At 41.1% G+C, this 22,178-nt stretch overlaps 1 protein-coding gene across 1 annotated transcript in view; it reads right to left on the bottom strand.

The window, feature by feature from the left end:
- LOC311062947 (phospholipase B1, membrane-associated-like) overlaps nt 1–20,658 on the bottom strand; it is a gene marked incomplete at both ends in the record, with an annotated part of 28,728 nt that extends 8,070 nt beyond the window's left edge. Inside the window, 29 exons of the mRNA XM_084082167.1 lie at nt 1,540–1,645; nt 2,693–2,736; nt 2,859–2,926; nt 3,253–3,311; nt 3,404–3,464; nt 3,744–3,821; nt 4,029–4,097; nt 4,436–4,531; nt 5,139–5,243; nt 5,353–5,434; nt 5,716–5,816; nt 6,244–6,324; nt 6,807–6,858; nt 7,454–7,562; nt 8,361–8,404; nt 8,690–8,766; nt 9,139–9,197; nt 9,989–10,049; nt 10,180–10,257; nt 10,681–10,755; nt 11,849–11,923; nt 13,182–13,242; nt 14,133–14,191; nt 14,291–14,356; nt 15,116–15,196; nt 18,402–18,420; nt 18,534–18,594; nt 19,981–20,034; nt 20,607–20,658. Coding sequence (XP_083938293.1) covers nt 1,540–1,645; nt 2,693–2,736; nt 2,859–2,926; nt 3,253–3,311; nt 3,404–3,464; nt 3,744–3,821; nt 4,029–4,097; nt 4,436–4,531; nt 5,139–5,243; nt 5,353–5,434; nt 5,716–5,816; nt 6,244–6,324; nt 6,807–6,858; nt 7,454–7,562; nt 8,361–8,404; nt 8,690–8,766; nt 9,139–9,197; nt 9,989–10,049; nt 10,180–10,257; nt 10,681–10,755; nt 11,849–11,923; nt 13,182–13,242; nt 14,133–14,191; nt 14,291–14,356; nt 15,116–15,196; nt 18,402–18,420; nt 18,534–18,594; nt 19,981–20,034; nt 20,607–20,658 — 2,033 coding nt within the window. The remainder of the gene's footprint in view (nt 1–1,539; nt 1,646–2,692; nt 2,737–2,858; nt 2,927–3,252; nt 3,312–3,403; nt 3,465–3,743; nt 3,822–4,028; nt 4,098–4,435; nt 4,532–5,138; nt 5,244–5,352; nt 5,435–5,715; nt 5,817–6,243; nt 6,325–6,806; nt 6,859–7,453; nt 7,563–8,360; nt 8,405–8,689; nt 8,767–9,138; nt 9,198–9,988; nt 10,050–10,179; nt 10,258–10,680; nt 10,756–11,848; nt 11,924–13,181; nt 13,243–14,132; nt 14,192–14,290; nt 14,357–15,115; nt 15,197–18,401; nt 18,421–18,533; nt 18,595–19,980; nt 20,035–20,606) is intronic.
- Nucleotides 20,659–22,178: the final 1,520 nt, after the last annotated feature.

Here is a 22,178-nt window from a genome sequence, read left to right as displayed (position 1 = left end):
TGCACAGTTGCGCTGCGATCAAGCCAACGATGCGGGAGATTAGCTATCCACAGACCGTCGGACGGACAGGGGGTAAAACATACTCTCGCGCCATCCCTTTCGGCCTGGCGGAGACAATAAAAAAGCTAAAGTGAAGGAAAAGAGCATTACTGCAGCAAAAGTAGTCAACAAACTATACTATAAAACATTGGCCACATTGTCAAATAAATTAAGAAAGAGGCAAACATGTTGAAAATAGCCGATCTACAAGCTTACAACGCCTCTCAACGTGAGGCGTTGTGAGCTTGTAGATCGGCTATTTTCACAATATTGACTTGTGGAACGGAGTCAAACAAAATTGGGGGGGTCCCCAGTTCAAATATGATTTTTTTTTTTGGGGGGGGGGGGGGTAGCCACTGCCCTAATCGGACCGAAATTATCTGAAATTACTACATGACCATAATGCAGCCTAAACGTGCGTTGCACGGGGCGGTCCTGCCATTACGTTAGTTACTGGAGTTTCTGTGGAGCTACACCAGAAGACACACACAACATACACCATCTACAATGGACTAACGGAGCAGCAATAATAACAGTTACCGCACGAACGTGCATTGTTGACAAAGTGATTGCACAGCCGCTGCAGGCATGACAGCCACGTTAGCGTTAGCTACATGCCAACTATCACAGCGTCCTGTCCGTCGTCGCTGCGACTGACTCTGATGGCTACAGCCATAGATAAACACAACAGCAAGCTCTCTGAGATGCCATTGTCTGGGAACTGCTCTTAGCGTGACACGACCAATGAGAGTGAGCGCTTTCGTTGTTGCTAAGATACGGTGCATGGCACACGGCGTCTCTGCCCCATAGCTTGTAGATCTCTCACACATGATTGGCGTAGGCTGCGTTGCCGTCGACGCTGATTGGCTGCATGTTGCTGTGACGTTGAAATGGGGTGCCAGGTCTGCTTTGTGTGTAAGCGATTTTGGGCTCATTTGGGCGCGCTTTTGGGCTGTTTTCCATAGAGCACGGCAGGGCTTGTTTCTGTCCCGTGACGGATGTGGCAAAGAAGGTGCAAAACGAACCATCCGGAAGTAAAGTGCGAGATGAAATATATAGCACTTTATGATTATTAGAGAAGGAGACAGATGTGAAGGTGGAAAATGGAATGTAGGAGGTTATATAGTTTTTCATGAGCGATTTTTGTAGCAAGTTGTGAGTGAATTGGGCCACTCCTGTGGGCGGGGGGCTGAATAGAACCATTGGGGTTTGGGAAGGAGACGCTCTCTGTTTGAGTGGTGAGATAATCAAAATCTACAAAGTAACTAGTAACTAAAGTTTTCATATAATTCTAGTGGAGTACAATAATTTCCTCTGTTAATCAGTTAATAAAATAAAATAATTGAACTTTGAGATTATTAGATTAATCGAAAAAGTGGTTGATAGAATAATCGCTAAGAAAGTGTGGCTGCGGCCCTAAAAATTAGCAGAGTTGTATGGCTGAAGAAGTAGACAACCAATGATGAGATATAGTATAGAGAAAGAAGGATCTCCACATACGAGGTCTTAGCTCCAGGCACAGCCATGTTGAAGTCCTTCTGCAATATACTTGATCCCTGACCCTTGGAGAAGCCCAGGAGAGACGGGTTGAACTTCCTCAGGATGTCTGGGAGACAGATGGCACATCAGCATTAGGACAGGAGTGAGAAACATCTTTGTGACAGTAAAATCTCTACCTGTGGAAAGTGATTGTTTAATACTGTCCCTATACTGTCAAGGTGTCAAGACCTTAAACTCTATTTACTTTGTTGACTTGGATCTCCCAGGGGTCTAGTTGGTCCCATCCATTTTCCCCTTAACACCAAATCTATTCGCTGGAAATTGGCGATCTACAAGCTCACAATGAGACTCATTGTGATGCGTTGTGAGCTTGTACTGTAGATCGGCTATTTTCAACGAATGGCAGAATGTTTGCCTACTATAACATATGCCCAGGTCAGAATAGGGATGCAGGGTCAAGTGGTTGAGCAACCTCTGCTGCAAAGGAACTGTTCAAAGGCGAATGGTAAAATGTTGTGGCTGTTACTGGAAAGTAGTCATCAAATCCAGGTAGATGTACAGTAATCAACATGATGTAGACTCAGCGACACTACGTTTGCGCATGTATCAACATTTGGCATATAGTGCTCCTAAAAAGAGCACACTTGTATAAATAAGGAATTAAAAAGAACTTGGCAGAAAGGGACTTCATATGAAAGTGGAAAATTAACATTTTGTTTTAATTCTTTGTGCTCATTGTAAACCTGACATCTAAAACTAACAATCACATGATAATGCTGAAAAGATCTTGCATCTCTGCACACTGCCAAGGTGTCAAAATGTCTCATTAAAAAATACTTAAAAACAAGATGATCGATAATGGTAAAAAAGCATAAAAGGAATGTGCCTTCTGTATGAATAACTTATTTGTTATAGCATATATATATATACACTTGTACAGTACAACAAACATTTTATTTTGTTTAGTTTTTTCTTTTCTTTTCTTATTTTGTAAAAGGGTAGGGGAAATAAGCTATGGCTTTGGTTTGGTATTACTTATGAAATCTAAACTTTATGCTACTACATTATTTACCACAATATACTAAACTAAACTAGAATAGTGGAACCTGTCAAATACGAAGCTATATAAGCAACAGACGTGGTACAAACTCACTTGGCAGTGTCGTAACATTTTCCAAAGTCTTATCACCTCCAATGCTGCAGAAATAAAGGCAACCAAATATTAGTGTCATATAGTGTGAACACCCAACCATGAAAAGGTGCATAATTTGTGTATGCATTTCATGATCTATGATGTAGACTCTATTGGCCAATTGTACCTGAACGATACTCCCTTATACTTTGTATTGACTTGGAGCAGATTTGTCGCTTTGGCACCTGTACCAACCTGCAAACAAAGAACAAGAAAGCCTCGTTCCAAGTACAGATATACAGAAGAGGACTGCCGCATGTTGCAGAGAGGGCCGATCTACTAGCACACATATTAGGACATAAAACGGCTAAGAATGCTAGGAATGGCACTTGATGTAACATGGGCGGTCCACATCAGAAACGTGGACCTCAACGGGGGCCTCCCACGGGTCACAGACAAGAAAAGTTGGCACTGCCTCAGGCTACAGGAACTGGTAGCGAGCAAACTGACACTGTGGGAGCAAACCCAAGGAGCAGCTATAGGAGGGGCGGCTAGGAGGGGCGGTAATTAGATTCACTTACTGTGGAGGAGTCTCCCAGCGCTGCCACCACCTTGATGTCTGCTGGTCGTAGCTTGTGAACTAAGGAAGGAGGAACACAATGAGTACATGAACTCACCATCACCTCCACTGATCATGTCTTTTTTACAACATATTCTTATTATCTGTGTCACCTGAGGTAGGCACAGTGGCAGATGGAGCGATGTCCGCACAGGAGAAGTCACTTCCCCAGTTCTGGTACAACAAAAGAAAGTCTCAGAAACTGCCGACGTGTGATTGAGTGATATTGTCCTGACATAGCAATCAATAGTTTTGTTTATAACCACTGTCCAGTTTCATTAAAGCCATCAATTACATGGTTCAGTGTATCTTCTCTTCTTCTGCTTTCTTTTTTAGCCCGATTAATGAAAATACACAAAGTAGCCAGATTGTAGATCTGCAATTTTTGGCACGTGACACACCATCGCATAACGGAGCTCAAATTAATTAAGTATGATGCAGTCGTATGCTTACCGGGATAGGTCCAGGTGGGGGGGAGGGGTCAGCATAGGTGTAATTGCTGTTGTGATAGGTCCGCAAGTACGGGGCTGACTAGAATCAGAGAGAAGAGTCTTATAAACATCACATCATGTGATTTGATGACCATAGAGGTGGCTAACTAAGAAAACCAAACAAACAAGCGAACGAAAAGTACATTTGCCAATGTTTATTCTAAAAGAAGTACAAACCACCCCATCATTTAAATAGCAGTAAAGCTGAGAAGGGCGCATTAATATAACAGCAATAATTAGTGCATACCTTGGATGGACATTTCAACTCGATTTTCGTAAAGTTTTGGAAGGAAACCTTTTGACCAAGAGGCTCCAACTATGGGGAAACAAGAGCGTAACTTTCAGTATGCATCAACTCACATTATAGCATTTCATAGTGCTTCTTTGGGACGGCCTGGCATTGTCAATTCATTTAAAACCATTTGCATCGTTAGTTTGTTTAGTCATACTGATGTACTACTGCCCTAATGCTAACATAAATTACAACATAATGGTCACTGACGGTCAAAACCCTTGTGGATAAGTGGTTAAGTTTTATAAATATTTAAGCAATGAAAATTAAGTAACAAGAGCTTGTGACTAAGTAGTAGAAAAACATCCATTAGATAGTCGTTTGTGAGCAAAGCGGTTGCTTGGTGTGTTGCAGATTCCCACCATGTTGTTCCAGAGGGAGCGAGCCATCAGCGTCTGGGACTTCTGGCTGAGATGGAAGCAGTCAGGTGAGAAGTAGCTGCGGTCGGGACGGCCGTCCTGTGTTAGCAGAATGTGAGTGTGAGCCTTCCTATCTACTGACTTCATTTTGAGCATTTCGAGTATTGACATCAGTGTGGGGGAGAAAACAAGTTAGTGTGTGTGTGTGTGTGTGTGTGTGTGTGTGTGTGTGTGTGTGTGTGTGTGTGTGTGTGTGTGTGTGTGTGTGTGTGTGTGTGTGTGTGTGTGTGTGTGTGTGTGTGTGTGTGTGTGTGTGTGTGTGTGTGTGTGTGTGTGAACACTTTGCATTAACCCTATTTTGGGAATTTCAAAAAAATTCATAGCAGATCTACAAGCTCATGTGTCCCACTGTGACAAGTTATGAGCTTGTAGATCGTCTATTGTTGCTTAAGACAAGTGGTTAATGTGCTGGCTTGTTTGTTTAGTCCAATTTGAGCTGTTGTGCTTATGTTGTGATGCATTGAAAATGTGTAACAATGTTTTGATAAAGCTTCTTGAACTGAACTGAATTGAATTGAACTGGTCAATTGAACTGCATGGAATTGAATTGAACTGGTCAATTGAACTGAATTGAATTTAACTGGTCAATTTAACTGGTCAATTGAATTGAATTGAATTGAATTGAATTGAAATCAATGCATCTCACCGGCAGCTTGGGAACCTCGATATCTCTGAGGAAAGGCTGGACGACCACAGTGAAGTCTGTCTTGGTGTCATAGCGGCCAGACTCCACAAGCTCATTCACTCCACGCTGAAAGAATGAGGCAAGAGCTGAAACTGTCGCATGGAGATGGAAAAAAGAGGATGATGACTGACGATGAAGATGACCACATTATGGCCTTCCTTCCAGTGTCTCCTACCTGATAATCTCTGTTCAGCTCCACCACCTTCTCAAGAGCTTTAGAGCCAGACTTTGGTGAGATAACGCAGGGACAGAGAATCCTGTCAGGAGTTATCAGGAGTTATATACAGCCTTTTATGATTGTCTCTTATTGAAAAAAAATACAAAATAACAAAGAACAAGACAGAAGAGAGGAAGACCAACAAATTGTTGTTTCCTGAACTTGACATAGCCAAGTACAAACCCCCGGGGGACTCCAGTCAATGAAGTAAATAATAGGGTTTAAGTGGTCAGCCAACACTTTTTCACCAAAGCATAACATAATCTTAAAGCGAGAGCCAATGCATTTGAAAGTATCTTTTGATTAGGTATTGAGACTTACTTGACCAGCCAGGTGGGACAATTCACAGTTGGGCCATTGTGCATTTCTCTGAGCGGGATTATATGAAGAACCTCCACAAGGTTGACCAAGGTCCTGGGAACCTGCCACATTTACACATTTAGAACATCTGGAAAACGGAATTGCAGCATTTCTGATAATCCATACTGTACTGTAGCATTTGTTCTTCTTACTTCATTATGAAAAATATCCAAGGCATCACGGATGTGTCGCACACTACTTTGGGGAGAATAAGAGTTCTGTGGGCACATAAAGAAGAAGGTTGAGCAACGTAGTGTCAGGGTTTGATTTGACCAATTAAGTCCTATAGAAACATTTTGCCAAATTTCGGAAAATTTGCACAAATTAGGGATCCCATGGGTTAATGTGGTTAACATATTTTTGGAGAGAGTGGAGAGACCCCCCCCCCCCCCCCAGCAAATCAGCAAACTCTGCTATTGTTTCAATATTTTGAAAATAATAATCAATGACAACTATATTAATCTAATATTAAACAGAATTGCCACTCACTGAATTGTAGCAGTGGTCACAGATGTCGTTGCCACCAACAAAAAGTGTGATCACCTTCCAGTCAGATTCAAAATTGATGCGCTGAATGAGAAATGATTGCATGTGAGTACATTGTTATCATATTGCTAGTATGTAATCGCTATACAGTGGTGTCTTTTGCAAGATTGATGGACTGAAGATGTGCACAGCGCTGTCAAATGAATTATCATTTTACAAGAAGAATACTGCCTTGTCTGGCAGATGATGAGATAGGATGAAATGATACCTACAGAGATAAAGGGATTTACAAATGATGTCTGAGTTGCACAATGGAGGCAATGGACAGCAATATAGAAAAAACTTTGAACAGGCGTAACTTGGACCTTGTCTGAATTGCTGTCATGAAATGATGAACATCACTGATAACTATCAGAGGCTTGCTCTTCCCATTAGATTTTTCTACAATTACTGTAAACTTTCGTTATGGTACAGAAGTGACACAAACTGCACTATATCAGTCACTGGGCAGCTATTAAGGTGTTGTTAAGTGTAAAGAAGTAGAGATATACTGTACATGTCCTTACAGAGTCATTCTTCATCCTTGCTACCAGGGCTCGAGCCTGCAATGGCATGTCCCTTAAAAACAGACGTAAAGGAAAATTACAGATCCAGACATTTGAACCAGGAAAACAAATCCTCAGGAGTCAGGACTTATTTGTGTGTTATCCTTTTAGCCCAAGTGTATGACTGTACCCGTACTGTTTGCATTTCTGTCTAACAAAGTATTCAGTCAATCAATCAATCAATCAATCAATCAATCAATCAAACTCTATTCTGCTCCAGGTTTCAGAGTGACTGATTCTATGAGAAACACCTTCATGGTCAAGTCATTTCATTTGAAAATTGTCGATGAATTTATGTCAACCTACTCACAATTTGGGGACATGTATGAGATAATGTGTATATCAACTTTGTTTCTTGTCATAGCGACAGACAGGAAACGGGGAGAGAGAGAGATGGGGAGAGACATGCAGCAAAAATCGTCGGTAACGGGAGATGTGCAGTCAAGCTACGCTTCAACCTAGGTGCCTGGACCGCTGGACCACGGTCCAGACCATTCTTTAATATCGCTGAACTGAAGTGAACGCTATTTCAAAGCTGCCGAGAGGCAGTGGTAGAAGAAGGAAGTGCTCAGATATAGTTATATAGTTAAGAAAATGGCAGGACTCACATGCTCTTATCTCCTGCCACAGCCTGGTTGAGAAAGGCCTGAGGCGTGTCCTGCTTACCCATACCTACTGAGTAGCCGGTCAGTAGAGGGTTAAAATGCTTCAGGATATCTAACAGAAAACAAAACAGTGTAAAGATCAGCATCCACAGCAGTCAGACCAGCGTTGTGGGACATGTCTGATATCTTATATACAAGGGGCTCCCAAATGTTTCCATGCCAAATACCCTTATAGACCCTCCAGAAAAATGCGATTATGCGATCGCAGAATTTACCGCATAATCAGCAAAATGGCGCATAATTATGCAGGGGTAACGCTTTTTCAAAAAGGCTGCATCGCATCGCATAATATGTGCATCGCATCGCATAATATGCGCATCGCATCACATATTTCGTATTTTACGCAACTTTTCGCATATCTCGCATATTGCCGCATATTTCACAACTTTCCGCATATTTCACAAATTCCCGCAATTTCACCGCAAAAAAATGCAAAAATCAAAGATTTTAGCCCGCATAATCAAGAGTTTTAGCCCGCATAATCAAGGATTTTTGCCCGCGTTTTTCTTGAGGGTCTACTTATAGCCATCGCCTCTGGCTTGCGGGCCGCCCCCCATATTGCGAAATGGCTTAAAGAATTGAAATGAAAATAGGGGAAATAGCCGATCTACAAGCTCACAATGCGTTGCATACCAACGCATTGTGAGCTTGTAGATCATCTATTTTAACTAATACAAATTGAGGATTTTTAACAATAATGACATGCTCAAAATTTTAATTGAAATAAATGTTCATGTTTTTATATAGTGTTTTGTTTTGATTTTATGATTATTGACACCCCCCCAGCTGCCCCCACTCTGAAAACCATGATAAAGACACGACACAAACAGGATACAGACAGGAGACTCACTGGGCAGAGTGGTGACAGTGGTAAGGTTTTCATCTCCACCGATGCTGTGAGGGGAAAACAAAATAGATTATAACATGGTTAGCTTTATGAATGGTTTGGTTTTGGAAGCTTTCAGGCATTAGGGCATGCTAGACACAGGACCTTAATGGAAACAAGCCCATTTGGCTTATAAGAGAACCTCACTGAATTTGAATGTATTATCTATGATGTTATCCATTTTATCAATATAGTTTTACACTAGAATCAAAATGGGGGGCAACAAATATTTTTGCTAAGCCAAGAGCAAAATGTTCAAGTTACAAGGAAGGCATTCCAGTACAGTACTGTACCTCCAGGACAATCCTCTATACTGGCGCAGCACATCCAGTATGTTGTTTTGGTTGGTGGCTCCAACGCCATTGCCTGCCTGCCAGTCAGAGAGGGTCATGTTACAGAAGGAAGATCATTTCTGTGTCTTTGTTCTAACATAATATTATCCACTTTCAACCTGGTGTGCCTATTGGGCATGTCATTATAGGCGAATTCTTTCCAAAGACGTACAACAATATTGAAAAGAGCAGATGTACAAGTTCAAAACAGGTTGCATCGCAAGCTTGTAGATTGAATATTTTTGCTATTCGTCCTTTGGCAAAGTACATAGGGCTTAAGTGGTTAATATTGATTGATGGACTAATGGGAATGCCACCGAGGGTAGGCATACATGTCAAATTGTGACTGTAGTCTCTGTTGATTATATACTGTATCAGGTAAAGCAGGTCACAAATAATGTTGAACTTACTGTAAGAGAGTCTCCTATAGCACCCACTACTTTGATATCCCCTGGCCTGAGGGTATGGACTGAGAAAAACAAAGAGAACGAATTAGCAGGACAAATTGGTGGTACATTGATTCAATTTATATAGTGCTTTTTGTAGTATTTTCAACCACTCAAATGCACTTTTAAAACGTACTTAACATTCACCCTTTCACATACCACAACGGCAGAACACGGTTACACATTAACATGCTGCTCATCACCAGGAGCACTTAGAGGTGTGTGTGTGTGTGTGTGTGTGTGTGTGTGTGTGTGTGTGTGTGTGTGTGTGTGTGTGTGTGTGTGTGTGTGTGTGTGTGTGTGTGTGTGTGTGTGTGTGTGTGTGTGTGTGTGTGTGTGTGTGTGTGTGTGTCTCTGTCTGTCTGTCTGTCTGTCTGTCTGTGTGTGTGTGTGTGTGTGTGTGTGTGTGTGTGTGTGTGTGCGTGCGTGCGTGCGTGCGTGCGTGCGTGTTAATCTTGCAAACCGCTAAAACTCTCAGCACCAAACTTTTAATGCATGCTGCCAGTAGGGCACATACAGTAAGTACCTCCACAAATTCTATTCACATTATGTTTCAGACATTTTTTTAAATTATTTACCTTTAATTTATAACGGAAGTCAATGGGACCGGTCGGGCTCCATGTCTGGAGTCATCCGTCATAAATACGTCATAGACGACTGACGTCATAAATTACTTACGTCACAGTCCGAGACCCACATTGGAGCCATGCCATTTCTATGTGGATCTCGAGATCCACATGATTTGATTAGTTCTAATTTGTCTATGCATTAGGATCCATTAGTTGGCACGTGAATGCAGTAGCTAGATTCTTACCTGTGGTGGGTGGCGAGGGGGAGGGGCTGAGGTCTTCACAGGGCATGTCCGTGCCTGTGATCTGAAGGCACATGAAACGCACATCAACAACAGTCAAAACGACAACAACACAGACGAACAGCGTCGCTAGGACCTCCATGTGGCTCTGTCCCTCATGCTACTGTCAAAGAGATATGCTGTAGCCTACTCACATTGTGAAGCAGAGGAGAAGCCTCATTGTGGTGGTGATAGAATGGAGAGTTCCCCTCTGTTCTGAGGAAGGGACGGTCCTGGAGAGGAGAGAGAGCGTATTGTACAGTATGTGGAGGAGGGACATGAGAAAGACGGTATGGAAAGTGGAGGAAACAAGATTCATGCTTAATGTATGTGAACACATTGTGAGCTTGTAGGCTAGTACGTAGATCTGGTGTTTTTAGCGTGCAACAACGTTCTGTCTATGTAGGACAAAGTTTAACCACTTTAAATCTGGTGTCCTCATTTTAATATGTAATAAGTGAACGTTTAATAAAGATTTCCCCAAAAAAACTATTTTTGAAAAAAAGCTATTTTTGTTATTTTTGTATAAAATAGAATAGGGTTTTAAGTGGTTAAACTTTGGTAACTTTTATCGAACCATATTAGGGCCACAGACTGATGAAGTGGAACAAATCAAACTTGTACTGTATCAGCAAGTAGCAGTTATGTCTTCTTACCTCACTAGGGCAAGGCACTGAGATGATCATTCCATTGTCCTCTGTGTTCTGTTGTTGGACACTTGGAGGCTGCAGCTGAGGGGACAGACAGTTCATTCAATCGCTTGCATCAACAAGTAGGAAAGGACAATGACTGCGTGTGTGTGTGTGTGTGTGTGTGTGTGTGTGTGTGTGTGTGTGTGTGTGTGTGTGTGTGTGTGTGTGTGTGTGTGTGTGTGTGTGTGTGTGTGTGTGTGTGTGTGTGTGTGTGTGTGTGTGTGTGTGTGTGTGTGTGTGTGTGTGTGTGTGTGTGTGTGTGTGTGTGTGTTGATTGTTTGAAATCCTCAATGTTCATTTAATAATGTAATAATGACAATGTCAAAATGAAACCAATAGGCGCTTAATTCATGTTCCATTTGTGGATGGTTCCATTTGTAATGTTTTTTGTTTTTTTTACGGCATCTAAAATCAAAATAGTCTGTGAAACAAACATTTTGAGTGAAACAGTATTTGGCTAACAGGGATGGTTATGATGTGGCAGGATAACTTGTTGTAACTTAATAGGTTAGATGATTATTTTGTGACGTTAATTCATTTGGATCATTTATTGAAAGCTGCAAAAAAATATTTACAGTTAAGGATAGAGTTAAAATTATATTGAAAACAGATTTCATTTGAGAATTATTTATATTGTATTGGCAGCTCACAGTCAACAGTTAAGAGACTCCATGTACTATAATACTTTGCGGCTAAAACAGGATGTAAGAAAAGCCTGGGATTCTTTTTCAGTGCATGGTTGAGCTTGCCAGAGAGCAGACGTGAATGTCAAGTGAATGCCAAATCGTTTCTGTTATGTTTTGTATGCCACCTTTTTTCTATACAAAGCAAAGCTTGCGTTTCATATTCCGACATCCTGTAAAGTCATTTTAAAGGTGGTAAATCTTGATTTCATAGGTGAAGGTTCTCTGAGATGCTCTGAGACATCTCTATTCTCGTTCACTTATACAAGTAGCACCTTCACTTATACAAGCTGTCACTTTGCAAATCAATAAGGTACAATAAGGATTTTACTCTCAACTTCAACCCCACCATTGTGTGAATAAACCTAGTATGTCTGGTTGCCATAGCGACGTGACATACCGTACAATTTACATAATAAGAGAAAAGCAGGATGAACAGTAATCCTTACCAGGTTAGCCCACATCTGTATAGTGAGTTCATCAGTGTGGCGTGATGCTTGAGACTCAGTGGGAACTCTCCCATGCTGTTGAAAGAGCATGAACAAAAATGTCTGTTAAACTCTTCTCTTTTTGAGTGGTGCCAACCACTCCTATATCTGACTTTGTCCGTGTGTCCGTCCGTATGTATGTATGTATGTCCAATAAGCAAACATTGATGACAACATCAATACGGGGCTCATCAAAGGCACCACTCTTTTCACACAGGGTGTGATTTTTTATGATCTGTGTAATTCACACTCTCTGTGTTAAATTAACACCGATGACTGTACTGTGTACAACAAGGTAACCTAGAGGCGTGCATGCTGCATACTATAGTTCAGCTGCTTGGTTCATCGCCTTTCATTTAGGGCAGGGGTCTTCAATCTTTTCAGCCCAAGGACCCCCTAACTGAGAGAGAGATGAAGCAGGGACCCCCACTACATATTACATAAAATTGTAAAGCTTTTCATAGATATGTATTTTCAGAGATTTGACGACTTAAACCGTCAATACTTAGTAAACTTTCACTCTGCACTTGGTCTGCTCTTTTTTCCCCTCTTTGCCGAAAATAGCCGATCTACAAGCTCACAACGCCTCGCAGCGCGAGGCGTTGTGAGCTTGTAGATCTGCTATTTTCGGCTAAAGTTGTCCTTAGAATAGGAATGCTAGGGTTCAAGTGGTTAATGTAAAAAACAATGAGCTTATCACACAGAGATTTGGCGGACCCCCTGTAGCAACTCTGAGGACCCCCTAGGGGTCCCGGACCCCCTGTTGAAGACCCCTGATTTAGAGTATTTGACAGCATGTTTGTTTAGACGTTTTCAGCACCCTCTGGTGAACATTCTTTGTAGTCAACGAGACATACCTCTATACTTCCATATACACAGACAGACAGCCTCGATACAGTAGTTTCACACGTGCTTTGCATTGGCAAATCATAAGACAACATAGCTGTTATGTAGCTGTTATTTCCATCCAATGACACACAAAGAATTCTTACACCATCATAGTACAAGGACATTTTCCCTCCAGAACAGTCTTTTGTTTTGCACAATGCAGATTCCAGATGCCTGCATTTCTGAATAAGTAGGATGCATACAACACACAGCTCATTAATATGCTGAGTTAAGCTGTGCGCTGTAATAGCCTATGCATATACACCAACAATATTGGTTTTATCATATTATGATATGATATATGATATATGATATGATATGCATAATTACATACAAACAAACAAACGTGTAAAGTGCAAACAGTAATGGGGGGGGGGGCGGATGGGGTCAAATGTCAGTCACTCACAGCAAAGGAGGCGGGGTCTCTCATAAGAGGCGTGTCCTGCAGAAGGACAGTGAAGTCATCTCTGTCACCAAACCAATGTCTCTTTTCAAGGTGTTCATCCAGAGACTCCTATGTAGAAACAGGTTTATGATCTATCATCCCTGGACCAAGGTACTTACCAAGGTAATGTCCAAAACCGTTTTATTTAAAAAAATATTTAAAAATGTAGAAAATAGGCAGCCCATCTACTGTACAAGCTAATAATGCGTCTCACAGAACCTCAACGCGTTGTGAGCTTGTAGATCGGCAAATTTCACTATTTTTGTTGTGACATTCTTGTATGATGAAGTAGGGCATTAATTTAAGAAAAAACATAAAAACTTGAAATATGGAAAATAGAAGGTTTCTGCCCTACAGCAACGGATTGTAATAAAGTTATTATGACATTGAAGGCAGTATTGACACACCTGTAGGACTTCAGTGAGCACAGCCCTCAGTAGTCGCACCTCTCCTTCACTCTTTGTTTCCATGCATGGACATTTCCTGCACAGTCAAATCCTTTGGTGTAAACTTTACTCTGAGATACAACTGGAAGCATACGTCTTTAGTCTTTTACATTAAGCAAACTGAACCCCAGCAGATGTTTTCAAGATGAGCTTATGGAGTGTTTTGCTTTGACGGTGAATGACAGTGATAAATGTATCAGCCAGGGTCACAATGTTGCTGTTGTCGCTAAGATATCGTGGCTTTTTTGTTTGTTACTTTCTTAACCAATAACAGTTTAAAATACAAATCTGTTTAAAATATGTGTCTAAAAATAAACATATTTAAAATGTTCATTAAAAAAAGGGTAGGAAAAAAAACAAAAAACAATCTCATGAATAATTATGTGCAATAAATGAACCCTGGTGGGTGACAGGGTTTGAAAAGAAGCTGCTTTATTGTGACTACTTATAGGGACAAAAAAGTCACCTGTTCTGGTGAGTGTACTCTCCATCCCACAGGGCAACACTAATAATGGTCCTCTTCAGCTATGGAGGCAACATACACAGTTGTCTGCAAGTAGCAAAAGTGTGAGGAATGGTAACACAATCACTAACAACATGGAAGAAAAATACAAAAACACAAACCTGCGAGTGCAGCAGCTGCAGAGAAGCATCCACCTGCTCCACTGTGGCTCTGATAGAAGACCTGACCTGCACGCACACGCACACACACACACACACACACACACACACACACACACACACACACACACACACACACACACACACACACACACACACACACACACACAGTTACACACAGTTACGAAACTCAGACGAAACTGTCAGCACCTGATGGAAAAGGTCTATCTTCAAATTAAATTCAAGTAAACTTCTCAGAAATTGAGAAAAAAAGGTAACTGCTTTTCTCCTGCCAAAGAAGAAAATAATTATGTCTGTTAGATTTTATGATGAATTAACATAATTTAGTTGCCAGTGAGAGATGGAATTGACCCTGTTTCTGTGAATTACCAAGAAACAGGGATGTTTTATTCTCATTTGTGCTACTTTTAACATTACCATTTTTACAATTTTAACTGTCCTGTACACTTAGGCTACTGTTGTGATACTGATGCTCTCCTCTATTAAAGATTGTGACTGGTGTGATGATCACTTTGCTTGACCACTATGCTTGTGGTCGTCTGTGTATGTCTGTCCTCCCAACTGGTTTGTTTTGTCCTTAATAATTTTGTGCTTTTGTGTTCCTGTGTAAGAGGAGGAGGACCACACATGGTCCTTATATTAAAATGGTTGAGAATCATTGCTGTAGAACCATGCCAAACCAAGACAGGTATGCCTCATGCAAATTACCCTATGACCAACCCCTGCAGACAAAAGGTTGACTGACGTATCTTTGCACAATAATCACAAGCTGTAAGTAAAATAAATAGGCCCTGTCTCATCTCTTACCTGTTGTTCCTCACAGGCACAGAGCTGATCCACCTGAACCACAAGGAGCACCAGCTTCCAGTCTCTGTCTTCATCAATGGCCTGCATGAGACAGATATACAGTCACATACTGTATGACTAAACCATTCTATTTTATATACCTGTAAGGCTTTGCCATGATATGAAATGTCTGATATGTGTGTGCGTGCGTGTGTGTGTGTGTGTGTGTGTGTGTGTGTGTGTGTGTGTGTGTGTGTGTGTGTGTGTGTGTGTGTGTGTGTGTGTGTGTGTGTGTGTGTGTGTGTGTGTGTGTGTGTGTGTGTGTGTGTGTGTGTGTGTGTGTGTGTGTGTGTGTGTGTGTGTGTGTGTGTGCGTGCGTGTGCGCGTGTGCATGTGCATGTGCATGCGTGTGTGCGTCAGTGTATGTTTGGTTCATTTCTCCTCAAATTGCACCTGACTGCACATTTTGGCTACAACATTTATTTATTTTCAGTGACACTGGCGCAGTGGCGCACAACAAAGTAAAAATCAATGTTTAAGAATCTGAAACACAAACTTATCCTACCGTATATTAGAATTGGCTAATCTATATTAAGTCTGAGTCTTTCTTTCTTTCTTTTCTTTTTCCTTTATTTATTCAGGGAGGCCCATTGAGAGCAAGCTCTCTTTTTCAAGGACGCCCTGATAACAACATATAAAATACATACATAATGAGAAACAATAACAAACATTTGAATCACATTACGCATGACACATTATGTCACAGATGCAAATAAACATAGTGTTACATGAAACAGGTGCAGTCACTATGTAGTGTGTCCTCAAGAAGCACCCTGAATGTCTCTATTGAGACCAATCGCACCAGTTTCAGAGAGTCCTGAAGTTTGTTCCATTTGTGTGGAGCATAATACATGAAAGCAGTCTTTCCTTGTTCACTTCTCTTACGTGGAGTCACTATGACTCAGACATAATCCTGTCACTATAACTCGCAGTCGGACATAACCATTCAGAAGCAGGCCGCTGCCCGTCACTGTGGCTCAGACATAACCGTGTTACATGCCCTTATGGGCATATACTGATGACATCAGATATCTCCACATGGGCATAAAAGGAACAAGGACTGACAGATACAGAGATCTCCATATGGGCATATCGGTCAGAACGGTGGTGCGGAAACAACTTAAAGGGGGAAAAACACTAAACTAAACTAACTTTGATATGTCAAGTTATCCCTTTGAAAAGGAATTTAGCCACTTAAATACCTGATTGTTCCGCAGAGAGAATGACACCTCTTCTGCCTGTTCCAGCAGGTTCCTATGAATAGAGGGATATTATTGATCCTCTCAAACTCCATTTGTCAGTAGCCATGAATAAAACATAAACAGCAAGCATATTGTCATTTATAAGAATATGTTGTAGGCATCTGTACCTGTGTTGAGCAAATTGAGGTAAGTACAGGCTTGTTTCGTCCAAGATGAGAGCAGGGTTGAACAGGGTCATCATCTCTGACAGAGGGAGAAGAAAAATAATTTAAAAACTCGGCTCCAGGATTTATTAGCCCACAAAAAATGTATTGTCTATTCACAGACAATACATAGACTTGAACCCCTTTGCAACTTTCAAAACGTGCTTCCAAACCAATAAAATTGCCAATTTCTGTTTCATTTCACCTGTATACATACCGGCAGTGCTCTTTATTGAACATAAGCTATCACTACAAACACAGTTGGCAGCAGACTTGCGTCCGGGAGAGTGTATTAGGGTTCATTAAAATGATACCATACAGTAGTAGTCTAAAAGCAGCTAGTATCAGCCTCTAAGTAAAGCAGACAAGTAAAGATAGACATTCTGGTCAAATTTGTTGCATCTTCAAATCCCGATCTCAAATTCCCTTTTATATATGTATGCTGTATTCATTATTAATATAAGATTTAACAAGAACAAATGTATCAACGTGTCTTATATAGGCATTTAACTTTCCACCAATGATGGCGATTTCCACTCTTTTCACACAGCTACAACAGGCTTAGCGCTCCTATTCTGGGGCAAACTTTCAATACAGATAGCAGATCTACAAGCTCACAATGCGTAGCAACACTAAGAGATGTTGGGACTTGGGAAATAGATTTTGAGTGGAGGGGAAAAGGGGCGGACCTAGTTCCTAAAGCTCTGGGGGACCCCAGTCAACTTGTATATAGGGTTTAAGTGGGTAAAGGTCTATTAAATGTTCTTTGAATATAGCTGGTGTGTAGTATTAAAAATCACACCCTGTGTGAAGGTAGCGGCGCCTTTGAATACATTATGTCATCGATATGTGTTTATAATGTGTTTATAGCCATGTGTCATGTGAAGCTTGACCAATCACTTTGTTGACGGGTCTGACCAATCAGAGCGTCGACGACAGATAAAGTTAAATTGAGGATCTAACTTTAAATAACTTACCTAGAAGGAGACTTTAGCCAAATAAAAATATATACAAAAAAAAACATGAGGAAATAAAAAATAAACCTTGACATCATAGTGATGTCATGAATAGTCCCCTTGCCTGACAAATCACAACCTTGACGGGCCTGACCAATCAGAACCTTGACGGGCCTGACCAATCAGAACCTTGACGGGCCTGACCAATCAGAACCTTAACGGACTCTTGGATTCTCGATCGTCTCTATCAAACCATTCTGTCGTAACGGATGACTGGGTCCCGAACTCAGACTTTCTATACATTCACCCTTCATCTGTTCTTGTATCTTTCTCTTTCTATTCGTCATATTAACTTTAAATAACTTACCTAGACGGAGACTTTAGCCAAATGAATAATAAGATGAAGTCATTGTCATCGTTTATATAGACATCGAATTCTATATTCATGACATCATAGTGATGTCATGAATAGTGACCAATCACAACTTTGGCGCACCTGACCAATCAGAACGTTGACGCACCTGACCAATCAGAACGTTGACGCACCTGACCAATCAGAACGTTGGCGCACCTGACCAATCAGAACGTTGACGCAAAAGCCAGGCATAGAGGGCTAATATCCGCTCTATACCTAAAGGTATAGAGCGGCTAGCGCCGCTAAAAACTACACTTGTACTATATCTTGTAATCTGTAGGCTTATTTGTCTGATATTTCTACAGTATCTACCACTAATAATCATAATGTAACTGAGCTCAAATGTGTCCGTTATGTATGTATTAGTGAATGTTACAGGTTATCGACAACATGGATGAATGTTTTTTAGCATACTGTATGTTCTGTAAAAGACAGAGATAAGTTTGGGACATTACCATGGAGTCTCCATACCACTTTGGACAGCCCTGTGCTGCAGAGGAAGACAAGGTCATGGTTTTAATAAATCATTATAGGCTTTATTTGTAGACGGCCTTCGACAGAAATATTGACTGCATGGCCGAAGCTCTCTGGCCCTTTGCTCACCTCTGCATATCAAGTCCAATGGTGGAAAGTACAGCCACATCCGAAGGCTTCACACTGTCAACTGGAGAGAAACCAAAAGATTTCATAGTACTTTGTGGAAAACTTCTGTAGTTTGATTTGGCCTAACTTCAGTGGCAATACTGAGAACAGTATTATAAGGAAACAAGACCAGGAGACCTGGTTCTGCCAGACCCAGAATAAATTCCTAGTACGTAACACACCTACAAACCTCTTTTATGCCCATGTATGGACGAAAGGGACAGACCGGTCCCTTGTATGCCCATGTATGGACGAAAGGGACAGACCGGTCCCTTTTATGCCCATGTATGGACGAAAGGGGGACAGACAAAGCCTCATGTAGGCCGACCCCCTGGGTCTGGCAAAAAAGAGCAAGATAACATAAAGCAAACAAAACATGACACGAATACACCCAAACCGACAGGTTACGGGGCAGCAGTGGGTCAGGGGTAGAGTGGCCGGATGGAAGCCGTGAGGTTTTCAGTTCGATCCCGGGCTCCCCCAGAAGAGTTACTGTCAAAGTGTCCTTGAGCAAGACGCTGAACCTTGGCCTTGCATGGTTTCTTCCGCCATGTGTGTGTGAATGGGTGAATGTAATGCACAATCTATGTAAAGTTCTTTGGATAAAAGTGCTATATAAATACACTATTTACCATTTTACTCCTGTTTCATTTGGTTGGTTTGTTATTTTGCATGAACTAGACTTGACCTCTTGTTTTCTGGACTGTATCTTTGTGGGGAGTAAATTCACATATAGGCTACAGTAAGTTCAAGTTAAGTTCAGTGAACTTAAAGGATGGATCTCCATGTATACAATGGGCCCCCATATCAGTAAAAGAGCAGTGATAGTGACATAGAGACAAAGACCCCGAATTATATTGACGCTATTAATGTTATCAACTGTCAGGACGTTCTGCTGATAAAGTTGGAAAAAAGGGAGATGCCGCACACTGTCTTCAAAAAATAAGGTATTGCGAGTATAACGTTTCAGTTTAATTGACCTCCATCGGGTACTGTACCCCTGTACGACATTGTGTGCAATTTTTCTTATCTCATTCATTGGCTGCCTGCTCCTACGCACCTGTCCCAGTAGGTGTGATAAAGTTCCCATAAAATCAGAATTAGCTATTTTTTGCTATGTTTACATGTATTGTATATTAGACATTAGAGAACCAGATACAATTTGAAGGAACATGGGTGGAATATTGCATATCCAAACTCACAAAATCACTGGTGTTACTATGCTCAAAATTCATAGCAGTCTTGCTCTTCTATATTTGTAGAACTCAGTGTTTAATTATCCATTTGTAACTTTGAGAGTGGGTCAGACTTTGAAAGTCTGACCCAAACCTGGTGACCTATAAGCACACTTTCAGAGTGAAAGGAACACAGAGGATCTTTATTGAGATCAGCTGTCCATGTCACTTACCGGTAGAAGGAGGAGGCTGGGACGGGTACATCTGGGAACAGGGAAACGAAGTTCCTGGGAACACATTGAGATAAGAAACAGCGCACAGGAGGTTATTAAGACATCAGTGTAACAATGAACTCCTACAGAATATTAGTATTAACCCATTCAATCCGGGAATGCATCTGTGTCACTTTAGATTTAAAGAAATAGCAGATATACAAGCTCACAGCGTGGCAACAAGTGCCACGCTATAAGCTTGTAGATCTGCAATTTTTTTTAAATCTTGATTTTTTTTTTTTGCAAATCTTTGAATATATATATTCTTTTTTTTAAGCGATTATTTGTAACTCAAATCTTTGCTTCTGGGGGTCCCTGGAACAAAACATTTTAAGATGGGGGTCCACGGCAAAATACAAATCTAAAAATATTTTCTAAATCCTAATGGTATGTTGCTATATCAGTGGTGCTCCAACTTTTCCATGTCAAGGACCCCAAAATGACATGTATTTGGCCGCGTACCCCCATCTCAAAATATGTTGTTCCAGGGACCCCCAGAAGCACAGATCGAAATAAAAAATGTTCGCTTTAAAATGTATATATATATATTCAAAGATTTGCACAAATTGTCCACGAACAGTAGATACCTGGTGTCCATGTGAGCCCCAGCAGTGCAATTATCACCAGCGGTGGAAGCATCCTTAGAGTATAGCGGTGTGTTAGAAATTGTCCCTGCGAATCTCTTTTCACTTTCTTATTGCTCCGTCGCCTTTCCCAACTCCCCTACTAACCTCTGTGTGATTAGCAGTACACCTGGCTCAGGTATAACAATGGGTCATAAACTCGCACGAGGGGCAGGGACTGGCCTACCGCTCAAAGGGCACGACCATGTCACTTATGGGTTAATACCACACAGATAGACTCAAATGGACACTTTTAGTCATTTTTATGAAAGACAGGACACGCATTGGACTTAATCAACAGAACAAATATAAAACCATAAAAGTCAATCAACACTACATTAATGCTTTTATCCCTGATGCTGATTATTAAATAAACCTTTGTATCGGTTGAAGTAACCCTGACATTATGCTATAATATATTGTATTCAAATGGCTTTATCAAGTCTGCTATAGAGTTACAAGGGAAAGCAAGTTCATTATAGTTCATTTCATTTAGATAATTGAGAAATTACAGTATGTAATCATTGATCATTATCTACTCTGGGCTAAGATAAGTCAAAGCAGCTAAGCTGTTTATGAGTGAGTTTAACTGACACAATTCAAAGACAAGCCAATATGGTAACTACTAGCTATTTATTGCAGAATAGGTATACATTGGCCTCTACATTGCAGTTAAATAATAGGATGAGAGGTTTGATGTCTTTACCGTGCCAACTCAATTCATCTCAACTTAATGCGCAAACACAGACTGAAGGTATAATAAGCAAAGATGTTTCAAAATCCCTGACACAATAACCGGACCTCGTTTAGTTTACCTTGGCGTGTGTGACCCGTGCCTATCTGAATAAAAAGTACCTGAAGGACATTTCCCTGTATGCTGATATTCTTCTGTTTTTAGCTTGACTTTGAACCAATAAGGTGAATAATCATGCAAGCAGTGTGTAAGATGTAGGCCCAATGTGAATCAGTAGATAGGGCTGCAACTACAGTATCAATAATTTTCTTAAAGATTATTCCATTAATTACTTTTTCAATTCTATATTAGAATTGCCTAGAGGGTGGGTGGACCGAAGGTGGTCGGTGCACAGTGGACATCACAAAAATAACATCAGAACTTGCGGTCCGAACCGCACCAAACCTGTCACAAACACTGTTCAGGGGCCTGCCATGAGAATAGCCAAACCAGGGGCCACAGGCACACTGCTGCTCCGATCTCCACCAAACTTGGCACAAACACTGTTCAGGGCTTTACCATGACAATAGTCACACCAGGGGCCACGTGTGGCACCCAGGGGCCCTAAGGGTCCACAGGCGCTTTGTTTCTGCAATTCGCACCAAACTTGGCACAAACACTGTTCAGGGGTCTGCCATGAGAATAGTGACACATATAGGCTACAGTAAGTTCAAGTTAAGTTCAGTGAACTTAAAGGATGGATCTCCATGTATACAATGGGCCCCCATATCAGTAAAAGAGCAGTGATAGTGACAGAGACAAAGACCCAGAATTATATTGATGCTATTAATGTTATCAACTGT

This window comes from Gymnoscopelus microlampas, assembly GCF_963454915.1.
Source record: "Gymnoscopelus microlampas genome assembly, chromosome: 16".
NCBI classification, from domain to species: domain Eukaryota; kingdom Metazoa; phylum Chordata; class Actinopteri; order Myctophiformes; family Myctophidae; genus Gymnoscopelus; species Gymnoscopelus microlampas.
Note: the sequence above shows the minus strand (reverse complement) of the source record. Positions and strands in the feature narration are given on the sequence as shown.